The 24,592-nt window shown below is 36.5% G+C and overlaps 4 protein-coding genes and 1 non-coding gene across 5 annotated transcripts; 2 read left to right on the top strand and 3 right to left on the bottom strand.

Moving 5' to 3' along the window:
- The first annotated feature begins 345 nt into the window (after positions 1-345).
- On the top strand, positions 346-5,706 carry LOC147290602 (uncharacterized). Its single transcript, XM_086235819.1, has 3 exons — positions 346-3,604; positions 3,704-4,588; positions 4,718-5,706. The coding sequence occupies exons 1-3, from the start codon at positions 346-348 to the stop codon at positions 5,704-5,706; spliced, it is 5,133 nt and encodes a 1,710-aa protein (XP_086091945.1).
- Positions 850-956, bottom strand: LOC147290603 (small nucleolar RNA R71). The gene has a single exon (XR_015121574.1). It is a non-coding gene; the product is annotated as a small nucleolar RNA R71 (small nucleolar RNA).
- Positions 5,707-10,428: 4,722 nt separating the features above from the next.
- On the bottom strand, positions 10,429-11,433 carry LOC147290604 (Calcium-dependent lipid-binding (CaLB domain) family protein). The gene is made up of 4 exons (XM_086235820.1): positions 11,367-11,433; positions 11,049-11,114; positions 10,811-10,949; positions 10,429-10,585 (listed from the first exon to the last, which is right to left on the bottom strand). The coding sequence occupies exons 1-4, from the start codon at positions 11,431-11,433 to the stop codon at positions 10,429-10,431; spliced, it is 429 nt and encodes a 142-aa protein (XP_086091946.1).
- Positions 11,434-16,240: 4,807 nt separating this feature from the next.
- On the top strand, positions 16,241-17,313 carry LOC147290605 (gibberellin 20-oxidase-like protein). Its single transcript, XM_086238512.1, has 2 exons — positions 16,241-16,596; positions 16,677-17,313. The coding sequence occupies exons 1-2, from the start codon at positions 16,241-16,243 to the stop codon at positions 17,311-17,313; spliced, it is 993 nt and encodes a 330-aa protein (XP_086094638.1).
- A 2,604-nt stretch (positions 17,314-19,917) lies between these two features.
- On the bottom strand, positions 19,918-24,365 carry ATMYC1 (basic helix-loop-helix (bHLH) DNA-binding superfamily protein). Its single transcript, XM_086234660.1, has 8 exons — positions 23,975-24,365; positions 23,152-23,406; positions 22,890-22,986; positions 22,711-22,725; positions 22,350-22,406; positions 21,338-22,237; positions 20,574-21,011; positions 19,918-20,291 (listed from the first exon to the last, which is right to left on the bottom strand). The coding sequence occupies exons 1-8, from the start codon at positions 24,097-24,099 to the stop codon at positions 20,220-20,222; spliced, it is 1,959 nt and encodes a 652-aa protein (XP_086090786.1). The 5' UTR covers positions 24,100-24,365; the 3' UTR covers positions 19,918-20,219.
- Positions 24,366-24,592: the final 227 nt, after the last annotated feature.

Consider the following 24,592-nt stretch of genomic DNA (forward strand, 5'->3'; position numbering starts at 1 on the left):
GGATTTTTAGTGGTGGATTCTCTGCTCTAGCATTTTATTCAATTGATTGTTAACATAATTTTGTTATCTTGTTGCTTCGCCTTTATTTCAATTAAATATTGTCTTATTTATTTATTGTGAATTTCAATATCTTAGTTTTAATGAGTTGATTAACCAATCCTTGTGGTTCGACCTCGTACTTGCGTAATTCTATTCTACTACGGACTTGTGCACTTGCGAGTAATTTAATTTGGGGTTTTTATTTGTCTCTTCTTTTAGGCATCTCAAAAATACCTATCAAGTTTTTGGCGCCGTTGCCGGGGATTGCGCTCAATTCAATTCATTAAACTGTCCTTTGCATGGTGGATGACTGGTACACGATCTTCGGATTGTGAACTTGTAGAATTTCAGCCGGAGATTGAACAAAAGCTCAAGGAAATTCGCAGGAAACGTAGAGAGGATAGAGAAGAGGACATTCGTCAGAGGGAAGAAAGGATGGCTCTTGTACCCAACGAGACAATGGGAGACCTTGACATCCCAACAATTCCGACATCACCGTCGAGCATCGTTCTCCCTGCGGCAGCCAGAAATTATGAATTAAAAAATATTCACTTCAACATGATTCCTTCCTTTCATGGTTTAAATAATGAAGATCCATTAGTTCATATTCGTGACATCTTTAACATGGTTTCTAATATGCCTTTGACAGAAGGAGTCACGGAGGAGCACTTAAGGATGAAGATCTTTCCTTACACTTTGAAGGACAAGGCGAAGATGTGGCTGAATTCTTTGAGGCCGAGATCACTAACCAGCTGGACAGAAATTCAAAACAAGTTTTTGGAGAAGTTTTTCTCAGCCCAGAAAACCGATGCATTAAGGGACAAGATCATGCAATTTAGTCAACATGCAGATGAGTCGTTTTCCGAGGCGTGGGAGCGATTTAATAATTTGTTAATTCAGTGCCCTCATCATGGTTTGCCTTCCCTTGTTTTAATGCGTATATTTTATAAGGCACTGACCGTTTCTAGTAAGGCTGCAGTAAATAACTATGCAGGTGGATCCATTAAAAATAAGACCACAATTGAATGTCAAACTCTGTTTGACAGCCTAGCAATGGAAACACAACATTCTGATGCTAGAGAAAGGTGTGCTGGAGTGAATGAGAGTAACCATTCGAATGTTTTTGCTTCAAAGGCGCAGGTTGATTCCATTGCCAACAAATTGGATGCGCTACTTGCTATGAATGGGAGGACGCCATCACAAGAAATCTGCGCTATTTGCGATGTCATTGGTCATGCCACGATTTCTTGTCCCAATGGGGTTGATTTTCCGGAGTTTGTACAAGAACAAGCGAGTTTGGTGAATTCCTACAATCGAAATGTTAGGACTGACCCATTCTCAAATACATATAATCCTGGCTGGAAGTATCACCCTAACTTCTCATGGAGCAACAATAATCAACCACAAGCTCCACGTAACCCTCCCTTTCAGCAGACTCAAGCTCCAGTAGAGCCGAAAAAACTTGGGGTGGAAGACATGATGCAGCAGCTTATGCAAAATCAAATTCAGATGCAGCAAATGTTCCAGGAGTCTCAAAAGGGCCAGCAAGCTAACACCAAGGCCATAGCAAGTCTGGAGACACAAGTCAGCCAACTAGCTTCTACTTTGACCGAAAGAGGGATGGGTAGACTACCTAGCCAGCCTGAACCGAATCCAAGAGGATTAGAGCATGCTAAGGTTGTCCGGACTTTAAGGAGTGGTAAGCTATATGATCGGAGAGAAGAAATTGCAGCACAAAAGCAAAAGGAAGCCGAGGAAACCATACCTGCCGCTGCACCTGAAAGTGGCGAAATTGAAAGCCCAATAAATGTTGCTTCCGAGTTGCCTTGTGTTAACAAATATGTGCCTACTTTACCCTTTCCTTCCAGGCAGCAAAAACAGAAGCAGAGTGAGCACATGAAGGATATTTTGGAAGTGTTTAAGAAGGTTCAAATTAATCTCCCATTATTAGAAGCCATCAAGCACATTCCCACATATGCCAAGTTTTTAAAAGATGTGTGCACTAACAAGAGAAGATTTGTGGACCATGAAAAAATCGAACTCACTAAGGAGTGCAGCGCCGTCCTTTTCAACAAGATGCCCCCAAAATTACAAGATCCAGGGAGTTTTACTTTGCCTTGTATTATTGGTGAATCTAAATTTGATAAAGCTTTTTTGGATCTTGGTTCTAGTGTTAATCTTATGCCCTTTTCTATTTTCTCGCAGCTGGGCATTGGAGAGCTAAGAAAGACGTCTGTCTCGCTACAATTAGCGGATCGTTCAGTCACTTATCCTAAGGGCCTTGTCGAAGATGTGTTAATTAAAGTGGAGCAATTTGTGATACCGGCTGATTTTCTGGTGCTCGACATGGAAGAAGATAGGAATCTTCCCATTTTACTCGGCCGGCCATTCCTTGCTACTGCTGGTGCATTAATAGACGTGCAGCAAGGTACTCTTAAGCTCAGAATTGATGGTGAATCAGTGGAGTTTCGAATGTTTGGCGCCTTAAAAAAACCCAGTGATGTGGAGGAGTGTCATCGCGTAGATGTCCTTGACCCGATTATACATGCTCAATTTTTAATTTCTTCAGCAAGTGATGAGCTGGAGACATGCCTTACGTGCTCTGAGTTTGAAGAATTTGCTGAGGATGAGACGCCAGAGGTAGTGGCTGCACTTGAGGCGAATCCCGTTGCAGCACCGCGATGGAGACAAGCCGTAGAGCCTCTTGGCACGCCACCACCAGCTGCTGTACCTTCCGTAATTAAGCCACCAGTATTAGAACTCAAGTCATTGCCATCTCACTTGAAGTATGCATTTTTGGGCGAAGCTGACACATTGCCAGTGATCATAGCATCGGATTTGAGCAAGACGGAGGAACTGAAATTGCTGCAGCTTCTAGGAGAAAATAAGTCAGCTCTCGGCTGGTCCATTGCTGATATCAAGGGTATAAGCCCCGCGGTTTGCATGCACAGGATTTTTTTGGAAGAAGGGTCGAAGCCCACCATAGAAGCTCAGAGGCGTTTGAATCCAAATATGAAAGAAGTAGTCCGAAAAGAGGTACTCAAACTTCTGGATGTAGGCGTGATATACCCCATCTCTGACAGCCAGTGGGTTAGTCCTACCCAAGTTGTACCAAAGAAGTCAGGAATCACAGTGGTTGAGAACAAGACTGGGGAATTGGTGCCCACTCGAATGCAAACAGGTTGGCGAGTCTGTATAGATTACCGGAAGTTGAACTCCTTAACTCGGAAAGATCACTTTCCCTTGCCGTTTATTGACCAAATGTTGGAAAGGTTAGCCGGGCACTCACATTATTGTTTTCTTGACGGGTATTCAGGTTATAATCAGATTGCTATCGCTTCCGAAGACCAAGAGAAAACAACATTCACGTGCCCTTATGGTACCTTTGCCTACCGGCGTATGCCATTTGGCCTATGCAATGCTCCAGCTACATTCCAACGGTGCATGATGAGTATATTCTCTGATATGGTCGAAAGGATAATTGAAATTTTCATGGATGATTTCTCTGTTTTCGGTTTCTCTTTTGATAACTGTCTTGGAAATTTGAAGATGGTTTTGGAAAGGTGCAAGGAATTTAACCTTGTTCTCAACTGGGAAAAATGTCACTTTATGGTGAAGCAGGGAATTGTGTTAGGACACTTGGTTTCAAGTCGCGGGATAGAAGTGGACAAGGCGAAGATTGACTTAATTGCCAATTTGCCACCACCCACATCAGTCAAGGCTGTACGGTCTTTCTTAGGACACGCGGGTTTTTATCGGCGTTTTATTAAGGATTTTTCCAAAATCAGCCGACCCTTGTGCAATCTTCTTTCTAAGGACACTCCGTTTCACTTTGATGAATCATGTTTACAAGCTTTTACCACTTTGAAATCTCTACTCACTTCTGCGCCGATTATGATAGCTCCAGATTGGGGTCTCCCATTTGAATTAATGTGTGACGCTAGTGACTACGCAGTGGGTGCTGTTTTGGGGCAGCGGAGGGACAAGCTTCCACATGTTATTTCTTATGCCTCAAAAACCTTGAACGATGCACAACTCAATTACTCCACTACTGAGAAAGAGATGCTCGCTGTCATTTTTGCACTTGAGAAGTTTAGGTCCTATTTGCTTGGCTCTAAGATCGTTGTTTATACTGACCATGCTGCATTAAGGTACCTTATGTCCAAGAAGGATGCAAAACCAAGGCTCATTCGGTGGGTGTTATTATTACAAGAATTTGATGTTGAGCTACGAGATCAGCAAGGCGTGAAGAATGTGGTGGCTGACCATCTCTCCCGTCTAACTCACACTCACGAAAATGAAGACACCATTGTGCCATTGCGTGAGAGCTTCCCCGACGAACAGCTGTTTGCAGTCCAACATGTCACACCATGGTATGCGGATATCGCCAATTATCTGGCTGGAGGGGTGATGCCTCTTGAATTGAGCACTCAGCAGCGAAGGAAGTTTCTCCATGACGTCAAGTTTTACTTTTGGGATGAACCGTATCTCTACAAGTATTGCTCTGATCAGATGATAAGGAGGTGTGTGCCCACTACTGAACAAGCAAGCATCTTACAATTTGCACATGATCATGCATGTGGGGGCCATTTCGGCTCAAAACGGACAGCAGCAAAGATCCTACAGAGTGGTTTTTATTGGCCTTCCTTATTCAAAGATGCTCACACATGGTGTTCAGCTTGTGATCGGTGCCAAAGAGTGGGCAATATTTCTAATCGAAATGAGATGCCTCAGCATGGGATTTTAGTAATTGAATTGTTTGATGTCTGGGGGGTGGATTTTATGGGGCCTTTTCCCTCTTCATATGGCAATGAGTATATTTTAGTGGCTGTGGAATATGTCTCCAAATGGGTAGAAGCAGTGGCTGCCCCAACTAATGATCACAAAGTTGTTTTGAAACTTTTACAAGGCACCATCTTTCCCAGGTTTGGAACTCCTCGTGTCCTCATCAGTGATGGGGGGCGACACTTCATCAACAAACCCCTAAAGAATCTCTTGTCAAAATACAATGTCACTCACAAAGTTGCTACGCCATACCACCCACAAACAAGTGGCCAAGTTGAGGTTTCCAACAGAGAGATAAAGAGAATTCTAGAGAAGACAGTGAGTACTTCCCGCAAGGATTGGTCCCTTAAGCTTAATGATGCGCTGTGGGCATATCGGACAGCCTATAAGACACCAATTGGCATGTCCCCATTCCGTTTAGTTTATGGAAAGGCATGTCATCTTCCTATGGAGCTTGAGCATAAGGCGTTCTGGGCAGTCAAGCAACTCAATTTCGACTATGGTGCTGCTGGTGAACAGAGGAAGCTCCAGCTCAATGAACTAGATGAAATTCGAAATGATGCATACGAGAATGCTAAAATATATAAGGACAGGACCAAGCTCTTTCATGACAAAACCATCTTAAGGAGGGAGTTCTTTCCTGGACAGAAAGTGCTACTTTTCAACTCAAGACTTCGCCTGTTTCCAGGCAAGCTCAAGTCGCGGTGGTATGGCCCCTATGTTGTGGTTCATGTTTTTCCCCATGGTGCTGTAGAAGTACGACATATTCAGAATGGAACGACCTTTAAAGTGAATGGGCATCGCCTAAAGCCTTACCTGGAATCACCATTCAACATTGAGAAGTCCTCAATACCTTTGGCCGAACCATCCCCAGCACCTTAGCCATTCGATATGTCAAGCTAATGACGTTAAATTAAGCGCTACTTGGGAGGCAACCCAAGCATTTCCTTGTTTATTTCTTTGTGTGTTTTTCGTTTAATTTTTGTTACTGTGATTGTGTCATTACTCCTGCAACTTACTATGTTCTTTTTCAATTTCAGCTGTTCGTTGCTACCTTCAGGGTGAGGACAAAATTCAAGGTTTGGGAGGGGCATACACTTCTACCACCAAGTCCAACTTGGAAGAAGCTCATCCATGTTCTACTGCCCAGAGAATTTGCATCTAATCGTTGAGCTTCTGCGGTAGTCGTGGTGTTCACCTGCACATGCTTTAGAGAGGTTCTTACTGGGTCGGGGGTGGCTGTTTTCCCAGGCTCCAATGCTGTCTCACAAGTTTGGGGGGTGGGTTTAAGTTGAGGCCCATGTGGCCCACCAAGTGTTTAAAGGAATTAAATGGGTGAGAGGGTCATTTGTTTTCTTCATTATTCGGTCCCCACCATCTCTCTCATTTAGCTGGATACTTTGGGGAGCAGAGGCGACGCGAGGAGGCTAGGGCATGCCCTTCGCCTGGGCGATCTGAGCAGCGCCGTCGACGCCGTATACCCGCGCCGTCATCCCACTCATTGGCCGTCCTCCGCAACGCACAGCCCACCAGGTGCTCTCTTTCCCTCATCTCCCTGTTTTATTTCTGTCCTTGCGTGATTTCCTTGTGTTTCTCATTGAGGACAATGCTCAGTTTAAGTTTGGGGGAATTAATGGGTTTGAGGGTGTGATTCTTACTGGGTATTACTTTTATTTGGGTATTACGCTGATTGGTTCAATTTTTACCATTATTCTTACTTCTATTATGTTGAACGAAATGGGTATTGCTGGGTATTGTTGTGTTCTCACATGAGTACTTGGTTAATTATGTCTCTCATGGTAAATCGTAAACTTGTTTTGAGCACTCTACCAAGCTGGTGCAAGTTCTTGTTAGTCTAAGGGCACATGTTATTCTACTTTAATGTCAGACATACTCTAGAACTTGTTCTAAGTATCACTTGAGGCGAAATTTTAAATAAGTGCAACAGCTGGGAGATGATTTAGGCCATCTTTGGACTGTTGATTCTGTTTTTCTTGGTAGCCAGCCCGAAGTCCTCATTACCCCTGTAAGCCTTTTCCTTAACAGCCCCCACATTTCTACCTTATTAAACCTCAAACACATTTGCTTATTCCTTGTCTAGAGAACTAGTGAGGCAAAGTGTGTGGGAGCACTGGAAGTATATAGGAATTGCACCCGGTGTGATCTGTTAGAAACAAGTTGGATGTTTGAAAAAAAAAAAAAAAAAAAAAAAAAAAAAAAACAAGAGAAGAAATTTAGTGAAGTGTGACCAAAGAAGTCACGACCCTAGGGGATCATTGAGGTGAAAAATCAGGAGGATCTAGGGTGAAGAGCCGTACAAATTGGGCCAACTATTGTTTTCAAAGTGTTGCAAAGTGTGAAATGGTTCTAAATGTTCTCAAATCCTATGCATAATAACAAATTCCAAATCTTCTGTGCTGCCACTTTGTGCTCATTTAGTTCCCTAGACTTTGATGTTCTCATTCTCATGTCTTTGCTTAGCCAAGTACCCCACTCAGTGCTACAACCATTGCAAAGCCCTTTTGATCTTGTGTTGTTGCATTTATTTACATTAGTGGAGAGATGATATAAAGAGCAAGCTTATGGGGTATGAAATTGTGGCTGTGAGTAAAGTGTGTGCGCATGTGCCTATTGGATTGCAAGTTTTTGTTCTGATTTTGGCTATTCACATACACACTTTAATTTGACTATGGTGAGATATTGTTAATCTTGGCATCATGTGTAGAACCCGTACAATATTTAGTCGATTCCTTGGGCTGTTAACATAGTGGAATTTTGAGGCACACTTGGGGTTTGTAATTAGTTCTGTCTTAATTGGGTTATTGTGTGTTCTGCTCGAGGACTAGCAGGAATTAAGTTTGGGGGAATTTGATGGGTGTCTAATGTCTCTGTTTTTAATCTTATTTTTAATTGGTTTTTGTAAGGTTTTTGGGTTAAATAAGGACTTATTGCTTTGTTTTTCATTCTTTCAGTTTGCTGGGACCACCGTAGGAGTTTTTGAATGGATATTTGCTGACAAGGCTAGGTGATTTTCCTAATGAAAGAAGGACTCCAAGTCAGCCCCTATTTCCTAGGTGTGCCGCAACCTAGTCCAAGGAGGAGGAGATGACTTGCGGAAAACGGGACAATATATAAGAGGGCAGAGGCGTGGTTAAAAGGGGTTCTTGACGAGGGCGTGAAGGCGGCTTGGACTGAAGACGTTGGCTGAAGGAAGGACGCCACTTTGGAGAAGAGCAGTAGGAGTTTGGGTGGTTTTTGCCATGACTTTTATTGGTTTTTCTTGATGGATTTGTGTAACTAAATACATTGCTAGGGCAGGATGAAGCCCTAAGATGATAATCTAGTTCTATTGTTATTTTATCTTTGGTTGTTTTCTTGATAGTGGGATTCTTATTCACCGATTCATACTCGAATAATTACATGGATGTTTGATCACCATCTGGGTTGTTAATTGAGTTATTTGATGCAAACTTATGTAGATACCATACAGGGTTTGGGTTTAGCTTCATGTGGATAAGGTCTGTATATGCTTTGGGTAAATACCATACTCTTGGGATGTGCATGGCTAGTTAATAAATTCTTTGAACTCAAAAGACTCTTTTGCATGACATATTTGTTCTAAATACCATAGGCGAGTTGCATGTGAAAGTAATAGACTTGTTCTAAATACCATAGGCAAGTCGTGTCCAAAAGGATAGCCGACACTATTAATTAAGTGAACTGAAGATAAGGTGACTAGAAGTTAGATAGGATTTTTAGTGGTGGATTCTCTGCTCTAGCATTTTATTCAATTGATTGTTAACATAATTTTGTTATCTTGTTGCTTCGCCTTTATTTCAATTAAATATTGTCTTATTTATTTATTGTGAATTTCAATATCTTAGTTTTAATGAGTTGATTAACCAATCCTTGTGGTTCGACCTCGTACTTGCGTAATTCTATTCTACTACGGACTTGTGCACTTGCGAGTAATTTAATTTGGGGTTTTTATTTGTCTCTTCTTTTAGGCATCTCAAAAATACCTATCAATGATCTATCAATGAAGATGATTCTTGCAAACGGTTCGGATCGACACAAAACGACTCGTGTGGACTCCAATAGGGTATATCTCAACATAAATAAGTTGAGGTATATCTCAATAGAAGGAGCCTGATATATATATACACACACATGTTGTATATGTAGGCCCATCATCTAGTAAACTCATCATTAAGCTTACAAAATCATGTTTTCCAATTAGTATGGACCAACCGAAATGTTGATCAGATACAAAGAAATAGTTCATTTATATTACAAACACTAGATGATATACAACTAGATCTAACGATTCATAAATTTATATTCTAATATGAAAAAGTGAAATTATTGAAATACAAAAGTTAAGAATGTGTTTATAAGCCTATGTGTCCAACTCATAGACTTATCTGTAAAAAAAAAAAAAAAAAATCATTAGGCCAGAGCATTTGGTCATTAATTCTCTTTTTGTTATTGGTTTAGTTTACTTTCTTATGATGTGGGTCATGATCTGCTCGTGAGCCACAAATTCATGGGTCATATTCATCAAATTAATTTCTCATCAAAATAAAAAAGAACATGGGGATCTCATTTGCATGTTTGTGAATTTAATAAATGAAATATTAGTTGCCTGGTCGGGTGTTAGATTGGAAGGCATGTGTGAAACTTATATTTTAAGCCCATGAAAAACTAAACTCACTTCTTAACTAACTTTGTATTATTGGGGAAAATTCAGCTTAATGTTGTACAGACGTGCCTCCCATTTTGTCAGTGCTTTGGATAGGTGATAAGGTTGACAATTGACATACATTAATAATTATTATTTAGGGTTGTCTTTGATAATTATATTTATGGTCAAACGTTTTCCTTTTCTTTGATAATATAAATGCATGAACCTCACCAACTCCATGTTACAATGGCATTTAAGTCTTGTACTCTTGCTGCTCTCATTGTCACCTAATGGTCATGTTTTTTGTTGGACAACCGGACATGTTATTTTTGTCAAACTCTTAATAAGAATCACTTACTGATCCGTTATAATAACTTATAAACCAAGTAATAAAGTACTAATTACTCTCATACCCATAATAGACCTCATTTTAAATTAGACTATCTTCTTCTCCCTTTCTTGAATCAATGGGGTACATAGACACAGGTTAGGGAAGTTAAAATGTGCCAAGAAATAGAAATTAATTTCCATATTATTGATTCCACTAATACATAGTTCACCTTATTGTATTATAGTCATGACTAAGACCCTGTGATTGCCTAGCTAATTATGTTTCTGCTTATTTTTAGAATCTGTTCTATGACAGAACAAAAACCTAAACCACAAAATAATTCTCCATAAGTTGGTAATGCAACTACAGGTTGATTCTCTTGGTTTAAAACTGCCCTCTGTGTTGTATTCCCTTGTCTCTATCACATGCTCTTCTTTCTGCATGGCACAATGAACATGCTAGTTAGTATTGTAATCTACTTCTTTTTAGAAATGTATTCTAAATCAGTACCGTTGATTAAGTAGAATTTTGTCTGAATGTAGATTCACAATCTAACAACATAACTTACCGGATGTTTGGTAAGAGAATATTAACAGTTAAGCATACTTACATTTGCAGTAAATTGGAATCCGATCTTTATCTCTCCTTTATAGGTGTCATCTTCTAGCACTACATTGTATGGAGCTGGTTTTACCTCAATGACTCCTCTGTCCTTTCCCTCAGCAATTATTCCACCAAGATAAATTCTTCATAGCAGAACCAAAAACATTCTTAATTTTAAAGAAAAGCTTATTATTAGAGTAGTATGAGATTTATGAATACCATTCATACAATTTGGGGAAGTTCACAGTTTATAAAGATTGCAAATTTTATTTCCCTATATATGTGAACTTTCCATTCTATCAAACTGTATAAATCTAAAATTAAGAAGAAGAAGAAGAATAAGGATTAATTAAGTCATTAATTATTACATGGTTTGACCAACAAACCCAGAATCTGTGAAGAGTTCTGTGTCCATAATTCTGAATTTGAGATGGGTCATGTTCTTCCAATGAGACAATGGGAATTCAAATGTGAATTTTTCATTCCAGCAAACTTTTTCGTCTTCATCTGCATCACACAACCCATTTAATCATCTAATAGGATAATTAAGTACCTAAGGATGTTACATAATGTAGCATTAATTGGGTGCCCAGAGAAACAAAAAACCTGATGATATTTTGCTTGTATATACTTGATCCCCACACTCTATGATCACATAGTAGGCTGGTGTACCTATATATAACAGTAATTCAGTGCAATATGCCTAATCAGCTCCAATTAGTTTAAGAAACTAATCAAAGGAAAAGGGGGAGAAATCAGAGAAAAAAAGAGATCTCTATTCTTTAGTGGCAAAGATTTTTTGGGTATAGTGGACATATTATGTTACATTATAATAAAAATGAGTGAAATTTACTGTTGTGTGATGAGTTTCACGTAGATTTTATTAGAATGTGACATAACTAGTGTTACTAGGAGTAGCCTTACCAAGAAGATTTGTGTGTCCAATGCCTTCAGCATCAACAAGAATTACTTCAAGGGTTCCTCCTGTCATTATCGATGCATGTGTGTCCATGCGAATTAGAAAGGGTCTATATATCATGCTATAATTAATGGGCAAATGAGGCAGTTCCAAAAGTTAATTTAATTATAACGACAACCAATTCACTAATTAGGTATACGTTTTAAGACGTTCTTACTTCTTAGAGGGTTTTCTGTATTGAATGAGTCAATTATAGACGTTTCATGTCAGGACTTTAAGAAATTGATCACACATTAAAACGGCATGTCGTTCTAAGGCCGTACAATATGTCACTGCTCATTTGTAAGGCCGGCCCGTCAAAAATAGGTCCATTCCCTCCTGAGCCGTACAATATGTGCTCGAGTTGGGCTCATTACAGGCTTCAGCCAAACACGGCCCAAGACCTTTTTTTTTTTTTTCAAATGCTGCAGCTTAATTTTAAAATGATTATTATATTTGTACTTTATTACGGTTTTACCCCTTAGATAATTTTGATGTTTTTTTTTTTCCTATAGGCAATGACCATATTCTAAGAGGCTTAATGAAATGCAAAAATAATTGAGTGTAGAGTTTCCTATGAAAAGGATGAGGAAAAATTTATGATAATAATGGATCTACAAAATGGATGTAGAGGACACTTTATTAAAATGTCATACACGAGGCATTGAAAGTATCATGTATGATGATTATGATGAATGGTGGAACATGGATTATCATCTGGCCTTCATAAAGTGGTCAATGCAATCCATACATATAGTCACATTAATATCAATTTGGACACTTCTAGGGCCAAGTCACATTAATATTAATTTGGACACTTCTAGGGCCAACTAAAATTAAGTGTTACATTTCAAAGTTTAGGAACAAAAATTAAATATGAAGCAAAATTTATGGGGGCATTGGTGAAATTTACTCAACAATATTAGAAGTATTTCATTAATTAAGGAATAGAGAAGTAGCTTTTGCATCCTTGTGTGGCTTCGAAGGAAGGAATTTTATTAGACTCGGACACTTCTTCAGTTTAATAATTATGAGCACAAAATCCACAGCATTGTGGACTAATGGATTTGCATATTTAGTGTAAATGGTGTTGTTCAAGGTCTCACATTGAAGACTCCTTTGACAATGAAATGGGAATGATGCCAGAATTTACTAAATGCCAACAAGCACCAAGAAGATTTGTGTGGCCAATGCCTTCAGAATTTGCTCACCACCATTTTTTGCTCACCACTATCGCCACCTTATTAGTTGTTTAACATGTGTCATTTAGAATAATAATGATAACCATAGTTAACTTTTTTAAAATTCTCACATTCTTTAGCATTTATGATATAGATAAAAGCTATTTAACAATAAAATAATAAATCATCTTTCAAGTTTATCCTTATTTCTCTCACTATTATTCTCACCTGTAGCCTTTTCATATTCTTTTCATTTCAATGTCTTTTTCATTTTTTTTTCTCTCAGCAATACAATGAATCAGTTTTCGTCACTCTTTCTGACCTTCAAACAAAAAAAAGTTAAAAGATAAGAACTTTACCTTCTTGGTTTGTTGAATTCAAATACTGCAGTTGGACTTTATACATGAAAAGCCACTAACAACTAAATAAACACAATATACTGAAGTTCATTCCAATTGCAAACAAAAATTATATATTCAATATTTTTGAAAAAAATTTACAACTACAGACATGCATGCCCACCAATATATCAAAGAAAATTCATTGGCTTCTGAAGGATCATAAACTCGATTAACCAACAAACTATAAAATTTTTTACATACTTGAGGTTCAAATGGTTCTTAAATAAAACCCATCAAATCAAAATTATAAAATATTATCCTGTATCCTAACATTAGACACCCAAAATCATCTCCAAATACGAATTAGAACTTCATTTCTCTTCAAATGCTGCAATTCACATCTTGGCCTAAGATATCAATGGATTTGAAAAATTTGGCTGACGTACTGATCCATGAGCTTGAGGTCTTGGTGGATTGCTTACCTATCAAATTTGTGATCATATTTTATTAACTAGTTAATCAAATACATAAAGCAACAGTTAATCAAATAATAATATATTTGCAAGCAAACTGCAACAAAAATATAAGTTTAAAAAGATGACAAACCTGAGGACACATATATAAATGAGAATCACATGACATTGGTTGCATAACTTGGTAACCAAGTGATTGATTAAGAGTGCCTTGAACACCAGGAGCTGTTGGAAATGGTGTATTCAATTGATATTGATTTGCTACTCCAATTGATCCCTACAAAATTCATCTTCTTGATCTTCCATGAAGATGATAGTAGCTAATCCTGTATATGCACACTGAATTTTGTATATATAATAAGATGCTATGAATTCATAAAATGATATGAATTTTGTATATATACTTAATTCTTCGACAATAGTACTACTGGGTTCTACTTAATTCCAAGCCATTTATTAGGAAAAAAAATACCAACTACTTTTTGGTTCAACAATGCAGCAAGATGACAAAAGTGTATGAGTGCTCAGACTAATACATACAAAATCTCCGTGGGCAATGCCTAAATGGATACCCCACTCCACAGGAAATAAGAAACAAATTTATATTAAACCAAAATTATGATTTCTGTGGTGGAATGATGACGTTGAAGTTGAACAACCTCACGAAGGAATGTTCGACAATTTAGAATAAAGAAAAGACTAATAAAATTAAAAAGTTAAAAAGATAGGAACTTTACCTTCTTGGTTTGTTGAATTCAAATACTGCAGAAAAACATAAGTGGAATTGTGGAAGAAGGGCAGAAAGAGTGATGAAAATTGATGGGTTGTATTGTTGGGAGAAAAATAAATGAAAAAGACGTTGAAATGAAAAGAATATGAAAAGACTACTGATGTGAGTAATGATGAGAGAAATGAGGGTAAACTTGAAAAATAATTTATTATTTTCTTGTTAAATAGCTTTTATCTGTATCATAAATGTATGAGAAAATTTGCTTAAGAAAGGTTAACCATGATTATCATTATTACTCTAAATGACATATATCAAACATCTAAAAAGGTGGTGAGCAAATTTGCTCTCTAAAAAATATTGTATTATAATAAATGTTAAAAATAGTCCCATCCAAACTTTACAACATTTTGAGTTTTAAGTTTAGTGTTTTCATGTAATTATTTGTCATGTTACATTCTTATTTTAATATAATTTTAACAGTATCATTGATCAACAGTGAAATCAAGCATACAAACACTTGTATAGAACACTTAAACGCCTGACAAAAATTATATTGTAGTTAAGTAAGAATTAATTTACATTGAGGCATATGCATATTAATTGTTAATTACCTTTAACGGAATTTAGCGCACTGGCTCAATGGATCTATTTAGATGTAAGATTTTATCGCAAAAGGTCATTAGTAATGTATGCCCAACTTATAAATTGAGACATGTTGAGTTATTTTTCCAATTTGGGATTTACTCCATCACATCCATGGCTTGAGTTGAGCCACACAGCTCCAACACATAGATCCATAACCATCATCAATATCATTAGAGATGCAAACGACATGAGTAGATCTGTAAATGGATCAGAGTCATATTGAATTGACCTAAATTTATATCCGGATTTATTTATAATAGGGTTATTAGATTTGGATCCTATTCAACATGTCAATCTATATCCAATTTGGATTAAAATTCAGTTCATTTTTAAGTCTAGATATAGCTGTAGTCCCATTATGCAAAAAAATAAACATAAATGCATAGAAATAAGTAAGCAATATGACCGGGGATTAAAGGTTTCAAACCTAGGAACTTCTAGAACCAAATATTTAATACCATATTAAGCAACCTCCAACAAATTAGGAATGAACTAGCAACATATATTAATTAAGCTGATCGACAATATATAATGACATCCATTCTTATCAATATATATATATAGGCATGCTTTTGGTGCATAAAGTTTCAATATATTCACAACATATATATATATATATATCTAATGCCATGTGTGATGTGTGTCTAGATAATGAGATTAAATATTTGAATTTATTACCCGATGAAACTTGTTTAGAAGATTATTTTAAAGAAATCATTTTTCTTCAAACATAACCACTAGTTGAAAAATAACCAGGAGGTTTCACATTATATTGTTCTACATGTACTTGCTGGTCAAAAACGTTTTCCAGACGAATTTATATAGGTTATATATATAGAAGCCATTCATAACATGATACCAGAATATAAGAAGGTCCATAATCCATATGACCTGGATTATACCTACTTACAGCCTGTCTTGGCTCCATGTAACTGCAAATTAAATTATATAAATTAGCTTCCTTGAATTGACTTATGATTGCTTCACATATTAACCAAAATTAGTTCATACTTTAAATTTAAAGTATATATGGTCAAACATATATGGTTGATTTAGTGCATTATGTATAAATTAAGCTCTGATTTTAATTAAAATTGTTTTAATTATGTGATGAACCAACCCAATTGCCATTTTCCTATGCTATTATACAATCAATGTCTTAACTTGGGAACACTCACACACTAAATTAACCTTTTTTTATTTGTAGAGGCAAATTAAACATCATTTAATGGAAAATTTTATAGTACCGACATATATCGCATACAAATATTTTTTTTTAACTCTTAAATATTGACAGATTTTGATAAAGATTACACGTAAATTTGTAAACCATTAGATCAGTTTATGTATCATACATTCATACCCTATTCCTACCATAGATGATCTCCTATTTAATAGCCCAACCCATGTGGACAAAGTAAACCTTTTTACCTATATTCTAGCATTTCTAGACTCTAGACTCTAGAGGCAATGTCAAAATCTCAAACTTCTGTTAAGCTTCCCATGCTAGACATCTCTCAGCCACTGCACCCATCTTCTCTATCCTCTCTAGCTGAAGCCTTCAAAACATGGGGATTCTTTCGCATCACCAATCATGGGATCTCCAAAGATCTTTTCAGAAAATTACATTCACTTTCAAAACACATTTTCAGCCTCCCTTCTGATGCCAAACTCAAACTTGGTCCTTTCTCTTCCATAAAAACTTATACTCCTCATTTCATAGCCTCTCCATCCTTTGAAAGCCTCAGAGTTTCTGGCCCAAAGTTCTTTGAGTCTGCTCAGTGTTCTGCAAATGTCCTCTTTGACCAACACAACTCTGAATTCAGGTATTATATTGCATATGCTTTTGTTTTCTTGCATGAAGTTATATTTTGCTTTGATTATGATCTGTTTCTTTCTAATGTAGTGAGATAGTACAAGAATATGGGAGCAAGATGGCAGAGTTATCAAAGAAAATTGTAAAGATTGCTCTGATGAGCTTGGGGGATGGTTTTGAGAAGAAATATTATGAATCTGAATTCCAAAACTGCCATGGTTACTTGAGAGTGAATAACTACTCAGCTCCAGAAAGTTTGGAAGATCATCATCATCATCATGAGGTTGAAGGACTTGGAATGCACACTGACATGAGCTGTGTAACAATTGTGTACCAAGATGAAACAGGTGGGCTTCAAGTGAGATCAAAGGAGGAGGAGGGTAAGTGGATGGACATAAGCCCATGTGAGGGGACCTTGGTGGTGAACATTGGGGACATGTTTCAAGCCTGGAGCAATGAGAAATTGAGGTCATCAGAACATAGAGTCATTTTGAAGCAGCCTGTGAACAGATTCTCTCTGGCCTTCTTTTGGTGTTTTGAGGATGAGAAAGTGATATTGGCACCAGATGATGTGGTAGGAGATGGGAATGTGAGGATTTACAAGCCATTTGTTTGCTTAGACTATTTGAAATTCAGAGAGAACAATGAGAGAGGGAAGTTTGAAAAAGTTGGGTTTACTGTGAGGGATTTTGCAGGGATTAAACACCAAACAAAATGTGACAGCTGAAAGAAATTGTAAGTCTCTTTTGTTGTAATTAGTGTATGTGAGTCATAGACTTGTTAATCTTACATGTCTTGCTCTGATTAATGAATTGAAATGGGTATTGTATCAAATAATAATCTGGCTTTAAAATTGTTATGTTTGTGGCTAAATTTGTATGTACAGTCTGTGGTGCTTGAGGGAGATGCAGGGGAGAAATGGGTAGGAGTCATTTGAGTTTGGGGAGCTTTGACTTGTGGGTAGTTGATAGGAGAAAAGGTGTACGTACAGTTGGAATCCCAACTTCCAACTTATGCATTAATATTATATCCTTGTATTGGTGCTCTTATGACTTATGAGTGAATTGAGGACTAATAATTGCTAATTGTACTATGTTCTTGTTTATCATGATTGTCCTAGAGTAGTGATCCTTGGTGCATGTTTATTTTTCTATAGTTTCAATACAATTATCTATTTCATCTTGAAAATTTTTGCTGTTTTATATGTTAGTTTAATATATTGTTGATCTAATTCTCTTATAATTTAAGTTTGTGTATATAGGTATTTAATATGGCATCAGAACTTTGGTTTTAAAAGGTCTAAGATTTTAGAATTTTTCGTATATTGTTTATATTTATATGTCTTTTTACATACAAGATAGAATTACACATAAAAAAAATGTTAACTTGATATACATTATTAACCCATTCTAGAATCATGAAATCTAATTCACATTCCTATAACTTCGGGTAGAAGATTAATTGGGGTGTAAGAGATGAAAAGCTGAAAGGTGGTGTTTCTTCTGTCTACGACTTCCTGTTTCTTAAAGGATAAATGGAAATATTATTTAATCATGAACACATGAAGATGGTACTTGGCAACTTGTCGCAACTTGTCATTGTTTTGCCAATGCATTTCAAATAAAGTAATCCAATTCAAACTTTCAATTTAGCCATGAATTCAATGATGAACTATTGAACCACAAGTATTACATTAAAAATGTCCTCATTTTGTCCAATTCTGAGTAGGCCACAAATTTTGTCTTAAGAAACCTAATTATCGATTAATGAAATATCATCAAATTATATGGAAGTCTATAATAAGTGAATACACTTTATGCGTTTATTTTTCTTCATCAGGTATTAGCATACACTTTGGCATTTATTTATCTCATCAGGTAACCTAACATGTAATGAGAGACATAAAATATAGAATTTGAGGAATTACCTATGCTATTAAATTATGTGTCATATTATAAATTACTACTTTATTGAAATGACATTCCAACATTGGCTAATTACTAGATAAATTACATTGGATGTTCAATTTCTCGATTACATGACAAAGTGACTAGTGATTAGTGAAGCTTATCATATAGTGATAAGGTTAAACGGTATAGAAAAGGAATGCATGTTAGGAACCATATCAAAAGTGCTCCAATTACCACAAGTTTGAAAGGATAAGAATAAGATGAATGGTAAATGATTTCGACCTATTGTCTTAGAAAGGAGAGTTAGGTTGGAAATGATTGCATTAGAATGAGTGCCTCTTGTGGTCCTTGATTTCCACTACCTCCTGTTGACTATCTTTGAGGGCAATTGCAAGACAAAAGCTGCCCATTGTTTGCATGTAATCTCTCTCCCTGCCACTCTCTCTTTTATATTTTCATGTACAAGCATTCATTTTTATTTGTTTGGTCATGTAAACTTGCTTCCCTTAATTCACATTCGTATAACTTGGAGTGGGAGATTAATTGGGTCCTAAGATATGAGAGCTGAAAGGTAGTGTTTCTTCTGTTCACCACTTCTCTGTTTCTTGAAGAATTAATGGAAATATTATTTAATTATGAACACATGAAGATGGCACTTGGAAACTTCTCACTATTTTACCAATACATTTATTTTTTTGGTATAAAATTCTGCCTATACATTTCAAATAAAGTAATCCAATTCAAATGTTCAATTTAGCCACATTGAATTTAATGATGAACTATTGAACTATAAGCAATACATTAAAAATGTCCTCATTTTGTGCGATGCTGATTAGGCCACAAACTTTACTTAAGAAACCTAATTATTGATTAATGAAATATCACCATATAATCTTGAATTCTATGACAAGTGCATACACTTTTTTTTTTTTTTTGTCAAGAAACTTAACACCCGATGAGAAACATAAATACAATGAGAATATGCACTCATTGCACGGAAGTTTTACTCCTATTAAGTTATTACGCAGATGGGTTGGGCATGTTTATTGTTGGAGGGTTGGAGTCTTCTTTCTTTTCTTTTGTTTTTGGGGAGATTGAATCCTCTGTTTATATTTATTATTATTATTATTTTTTCTATAATGGTTCTCAAGAAACTTCCTCCTGACTATTAACAGAGCATATATTTATTGAGATTTATTGAGATGAAGTAATGAAAATTATAGGACTTACCAAATTTAATTGCTATTAATAATATTACTTAATATTGTGAAAGTTATATATCATGGCCAAAATTATGACCCATTTATGTCCATAAAAACATGCAACATCAACTCTCGAAAAGAGGTTTCTCCTCACTAGTAAAAAAAAAAAAAAGTTGTCTAAAATCTTTTAAGCTGAGTTCAGGAACCATGAAGAGTTAAAAGAGAAGAAATTTGAGGAAATACATAAGCTATTAAATTCTGGGTCATTATAAACTATAAATTACTACTGTATTGAAATGACATTCCAACATTAGATACTACTAGATAGATGACACTGGATGTTCCATTTCTCCATCACATGAAAAAGTCACTAGTGAAGATTATTATACAGTGATAAGGTTAAACAGTAGAAAAGAAATGCATGTTAGGAACCATATCAAAAGTACTGCAGCCACCATTACACATTTAATGTCAAGTAGCTACATTACTCTTCCTGCCAGCTTCAGAAATTTGATGGCTTCTCAGCACTTACCAGCAATTTTCCAAAGTGCTTGTTTAATCATCCCCACAGGTGCAATTGCTGCTCCTTTAAACTGAAACCAATTCATAATGATAACAGTTAATGTAACATCAAAGGTGCTAAATATGAAAGCAAATTCGTAGAAAACTGAATTGGAAGGAGGATTTTATCGATATTGGGTCGGCTAGTACTGCAGATAATTCATCTGAATACAGGGCAAGCCAATTAAGATCACCGGATTCGTTCCGCAACCAATTAGGATGCAACTACTAGTTCCATCATAAGCCATTGTTCTTCAATTAAAAAAGGAAAAAATGCTATAACAATCTCCTTAGATCAGTCAGAAGATTCAAACCTTTGATTTAAGGCTCAATGTGAGAACACCATTGAGAGTGGATGATTGAACTGAGTGGGCATCTAAGTACAGATTGTTAATGGCATCCATTATATCAAGCAAGATATATTCCCTATAAGGGCATCTCATCTCTATCAGAACCTCCTGCTCTTTTACACTGACTTTAACTTCTAGTGGCAGGCTTTCTTTGGGAACAAGGCTATTGAGATCTGGATCAGTTTCATCAACGTCACAGGCCTTCCTCTTATTTAGCAAAGTCTTTTTAACATTATCAATCTTTTTGTTGCCATAGTTATCTGATGTCTTCTCTACCCTGTCCAGGTATTTCCTTCTAGCTATTGCTTCCACAGTGTCCATGCACGATTCCATCTCTTCTGCTCTTGCCTCAAGCTCTTTCAAGTACTTAATTGTGTCATCGAGGATCGTTGCCTTATCAATCTGCAAGATTAAGTCCGATTTTTTATGTCATGGAGATTATGAAAACAATAGGAATTTCTCAGAAGAATATTCAGTTTGTATGTGAAAAAACAAATAGCTGCAAAGCCAGTATACTAATGCACAGTCATTTTGTGTGTCAATGTTGTCTCAACTATTTCCATCATTCATGAAGACTTGAAAACTAATTGGGGAAAAACTAGATAAAAAAGTGCATGCTTTGTTTCTAAACTTACAGAACATTACAAAATAGTACAGTAACAAAACATGAAATATTTTCGGTCCAAATAGATGTAAATATGGTTTTCAACAGAAAGCATCCAAATTACCTCAGTTATAGAAGGAACCATTGACCTCAGGACCAACAATTTTTCATTCTCTCTTATTTTATCATGCATAACATGTCCTGTGCATTTATCATCACTTTGCGATTTCGGGAGCCAATCTTTGCTAGTATTTTCCTTTTGGGATGCCCAACCTCCACTCATCAATGGAACCGTAAACAAAATCTTCTTTAATGTTTTCTGCTGTACTTTTGGCCTACAATTTTTAACAACTCCTTTCTTCCATTTCACAAAACTGGATTCGCAATCTCCATTGCGAAAACATGGGTCTTCAATCGACCTTATTGAGCTTCCCAGAATAGCTGAAAGAGTCCTTTTGTAGTGTAAATGATCATCGGTAGGTCCAAGATCCAAGGAGCTTAGTTTTGTGTCATTGAAGTTTTGAAGTTCTTTTAAATGATTATGGTTCATATTCTCATGTCTAGGAGAAGAGAAAGCCTTTCCTTGATTAACAAAAGCTTTAGATATGCAGTCACTAGAATTCATGGAATCTTGAAAGCCATTGCTGAAGTCATCTTCCATGAAATGCCAACTCTGAACTTGAGAAGCACCATCGTTGATACCTTCAAGCATAAAGGAGTCTTCTGTCTGATGATTGTGCTCACAACCATTAGAACATTCATCAGGAGACTCCATGTTGAACTCTTCATGGTTTACATGTAATTCATTAATTCCCCTCTGATCAAATTTGATTTCTTCTGAAGGGGAATATAGGTTCTCCAAAGCCAATGTATCAACTATGTCATGGTCAATCTTGGCAAACATTTGGTCTGAATCATCATCTGCTTTATGTGGTGCAGAGGACGATTTCTCAGAGCAATCAGGCTTTGAGAAATCTAGTAAGGAAGCCTTTATGTGTTGAAGAAGGCTAGGGTCCTCCAGTACCTTTAGATATCAAAGGAAGAGAAGAACTACATAAATGAAGGGACAACTTAAAACTGCTACAGCTGTTATTGGAAACTGAAAGGAAGGGATCTAATTCAGGAAAAGAAATTACCAGCTCAGTCACACCTAGCTCAACAACACCCCCCAGATAGGGAAAGCAGACCACCGTCTATAAAGCAAAAACATTGGAAAAGATTACATTCACGATTTCATCCAAGTAAAATTAAAATTAAAATGTGGATTTGATGATCAATTTACATCTTTATTAAGTTTAGGAAATGCGATTAACAATGCAACCTTAGGGGGGAAATGAACCAGAAAATGATCTATTTTCTTTCTTTTTTTTTCTTCTTTTTTCCTTTTTTTTTTTTTTTTTTGAAAATACTGATGCAAACGCATGTTTATATTCTTTGGCTTGGCATGATTTTGTATTTAGCACTATATGGTCATTTTATACAAAGGGATCATTATACCTGAATAGATGCACTCTGAGAGCAACCATTGATGTCCATTCATAGAGAAACAAGTTGACAGAAAAACACTAGCAGTCAGTCCAATTTGCTGCTCTTATTGGTATATAGACATTAAAATTTACAGTATCTGAAATTAGCTAGCAATAACTTTAAACAAATCACAGCCAAGCAACACCAACCTTTGCCAGCAAAGAGCGAGAGAATACTTTACTATCTGCATATTGAGCATTGCATAACCAAATGCTTTGCCCAGTTGCTAATGCTCTTCCTGGCAAGCTATGTGAAAAAGTGGAGAAATAAGTCACAATATCATAATGGAACCTATAAACTGATGCAAAATTTAAAAGAGAAAGAAAGGAAAATATATAAATACACACACAAACACAGACATAAAGTGAGAAGGAAAAAATTTTACACCAGTTGAAGTGATTTGTACAATACCCTTCGCCAGGATTGAACACAAAGGACATGCAAAGCAAGTAATACCACTCGGCATCTGTGAGATCCTCTGGAGACAGTGCAGCAGAAGGCCCTTTAGCTTGTTGTTCAGTTTCACCTTCTAAGAGAGACTTATACAGCTCTCTCAGTTGCTCATTCCTCTCCATACCTATTTTATCAGCTTTAAGTTCCATGCCTTCGACTGTCTTCCGGGTTTTGATGTCTCCATTGTAGTACCCTTCACCCCATTCCAGTACCCTAAAATGTAGTGATCAAAATGTAAAGGCAAACACAGAGTGCCCTAGGCAACAATAACTGATACCTACGAAAAAAGAGTATCTAGGAACACAGATTTCACATGGGTATAAATTGTTGAATTCCTAGCCAAGTACTTTCCCCTTAAAAGAGGAATTTTTCAGTTTCCAAACTTTCATTTCCCATTTCCTTCAGAATTAATTTTATTCTTTGGGGGTTTAAGCTCAAATGCAGGCCCTACAACTCACTTTCAAAGGGGTTTGAGTTCTTAAACAATATCAGATCAAACTTAATCTCATCCATTTCTATACAGCAGAACTCATCATTTTACCATTTGTCACACAAAAACTAGTGATACCCCTTCCAATCTAGGTCTGACATAAAAAGGGAAAGTTGGTATTTTTGGACTTAAAACTTCTGTCCATGAAATTTAAAAAACTATGGCATTCATACATACTAAATTTAAACACTACAAACATCCCCAGATAGAGATGTCAAGAAACAAGACAAAATTGTTCACCTGCAAAATACATAATGAAAACAAAAGTAAATTTCTCAAAAAAGATGTTACCCTTGTTGTCTGGTTGACAAAGACCAGAAAATTGCATAGCTCCACTTAATACTCCTCACAGCCACAGCAAGCTGCTTTCTCAGATTCTCTGGCACCCCTTCATGGTTTTGAGTATCATTGGCCATATCTTCCCACAAATATAATTGAACTTACACAAGTGAAATACCCACCAAGCTCATCACTCAACGAAAGCAGAAATGGATGCTATCTTTTTCAGTCTCAAATGGGTTTTTGTTTCTGCAGAGTGTTTAATGAGCTCTGCCAAGAATTCATGGTTCTGACACCAACCAACAAACATAGCTCAGACAAGCTTGGGGCTATGAGTGAAGTGCCATATCAGAGCTCTTTAAGAGCCAAAAGACTGAAAATTAATCAAAGCTGGAGCTTTATCTTTGATTTATACTTTACAAACAAGTAGTGAACAACTATGGCTTTTTAGGTGGTAAAGCACTGAATCAAGTAATCAACTGATAATGGAATGAAAATGACGTATACAGTATTAAGAGTTGTGCCTTTTTTTCTTTTTTTTTTTTGGGTACAATTAAGAGTTCTGTCTTTTAAGCCTTAAATTACACAAGAATCTTCTGAAATAACTAATTAATAAAACCACGTGGTTGT

This window comes from Dryas octopetala, chromosome 3 (genome assembly GCF_963921425.1).
Source record: "Dryas octopetala chromosome 3, drDryOcto1.1, whole genome shotgun sequence".
NCBI lineage: Eukaryota > Viridiplantae > Streptophyta > Magnoliopsida > Rosales > Rosaceae > Dryas > Dryas octopetala.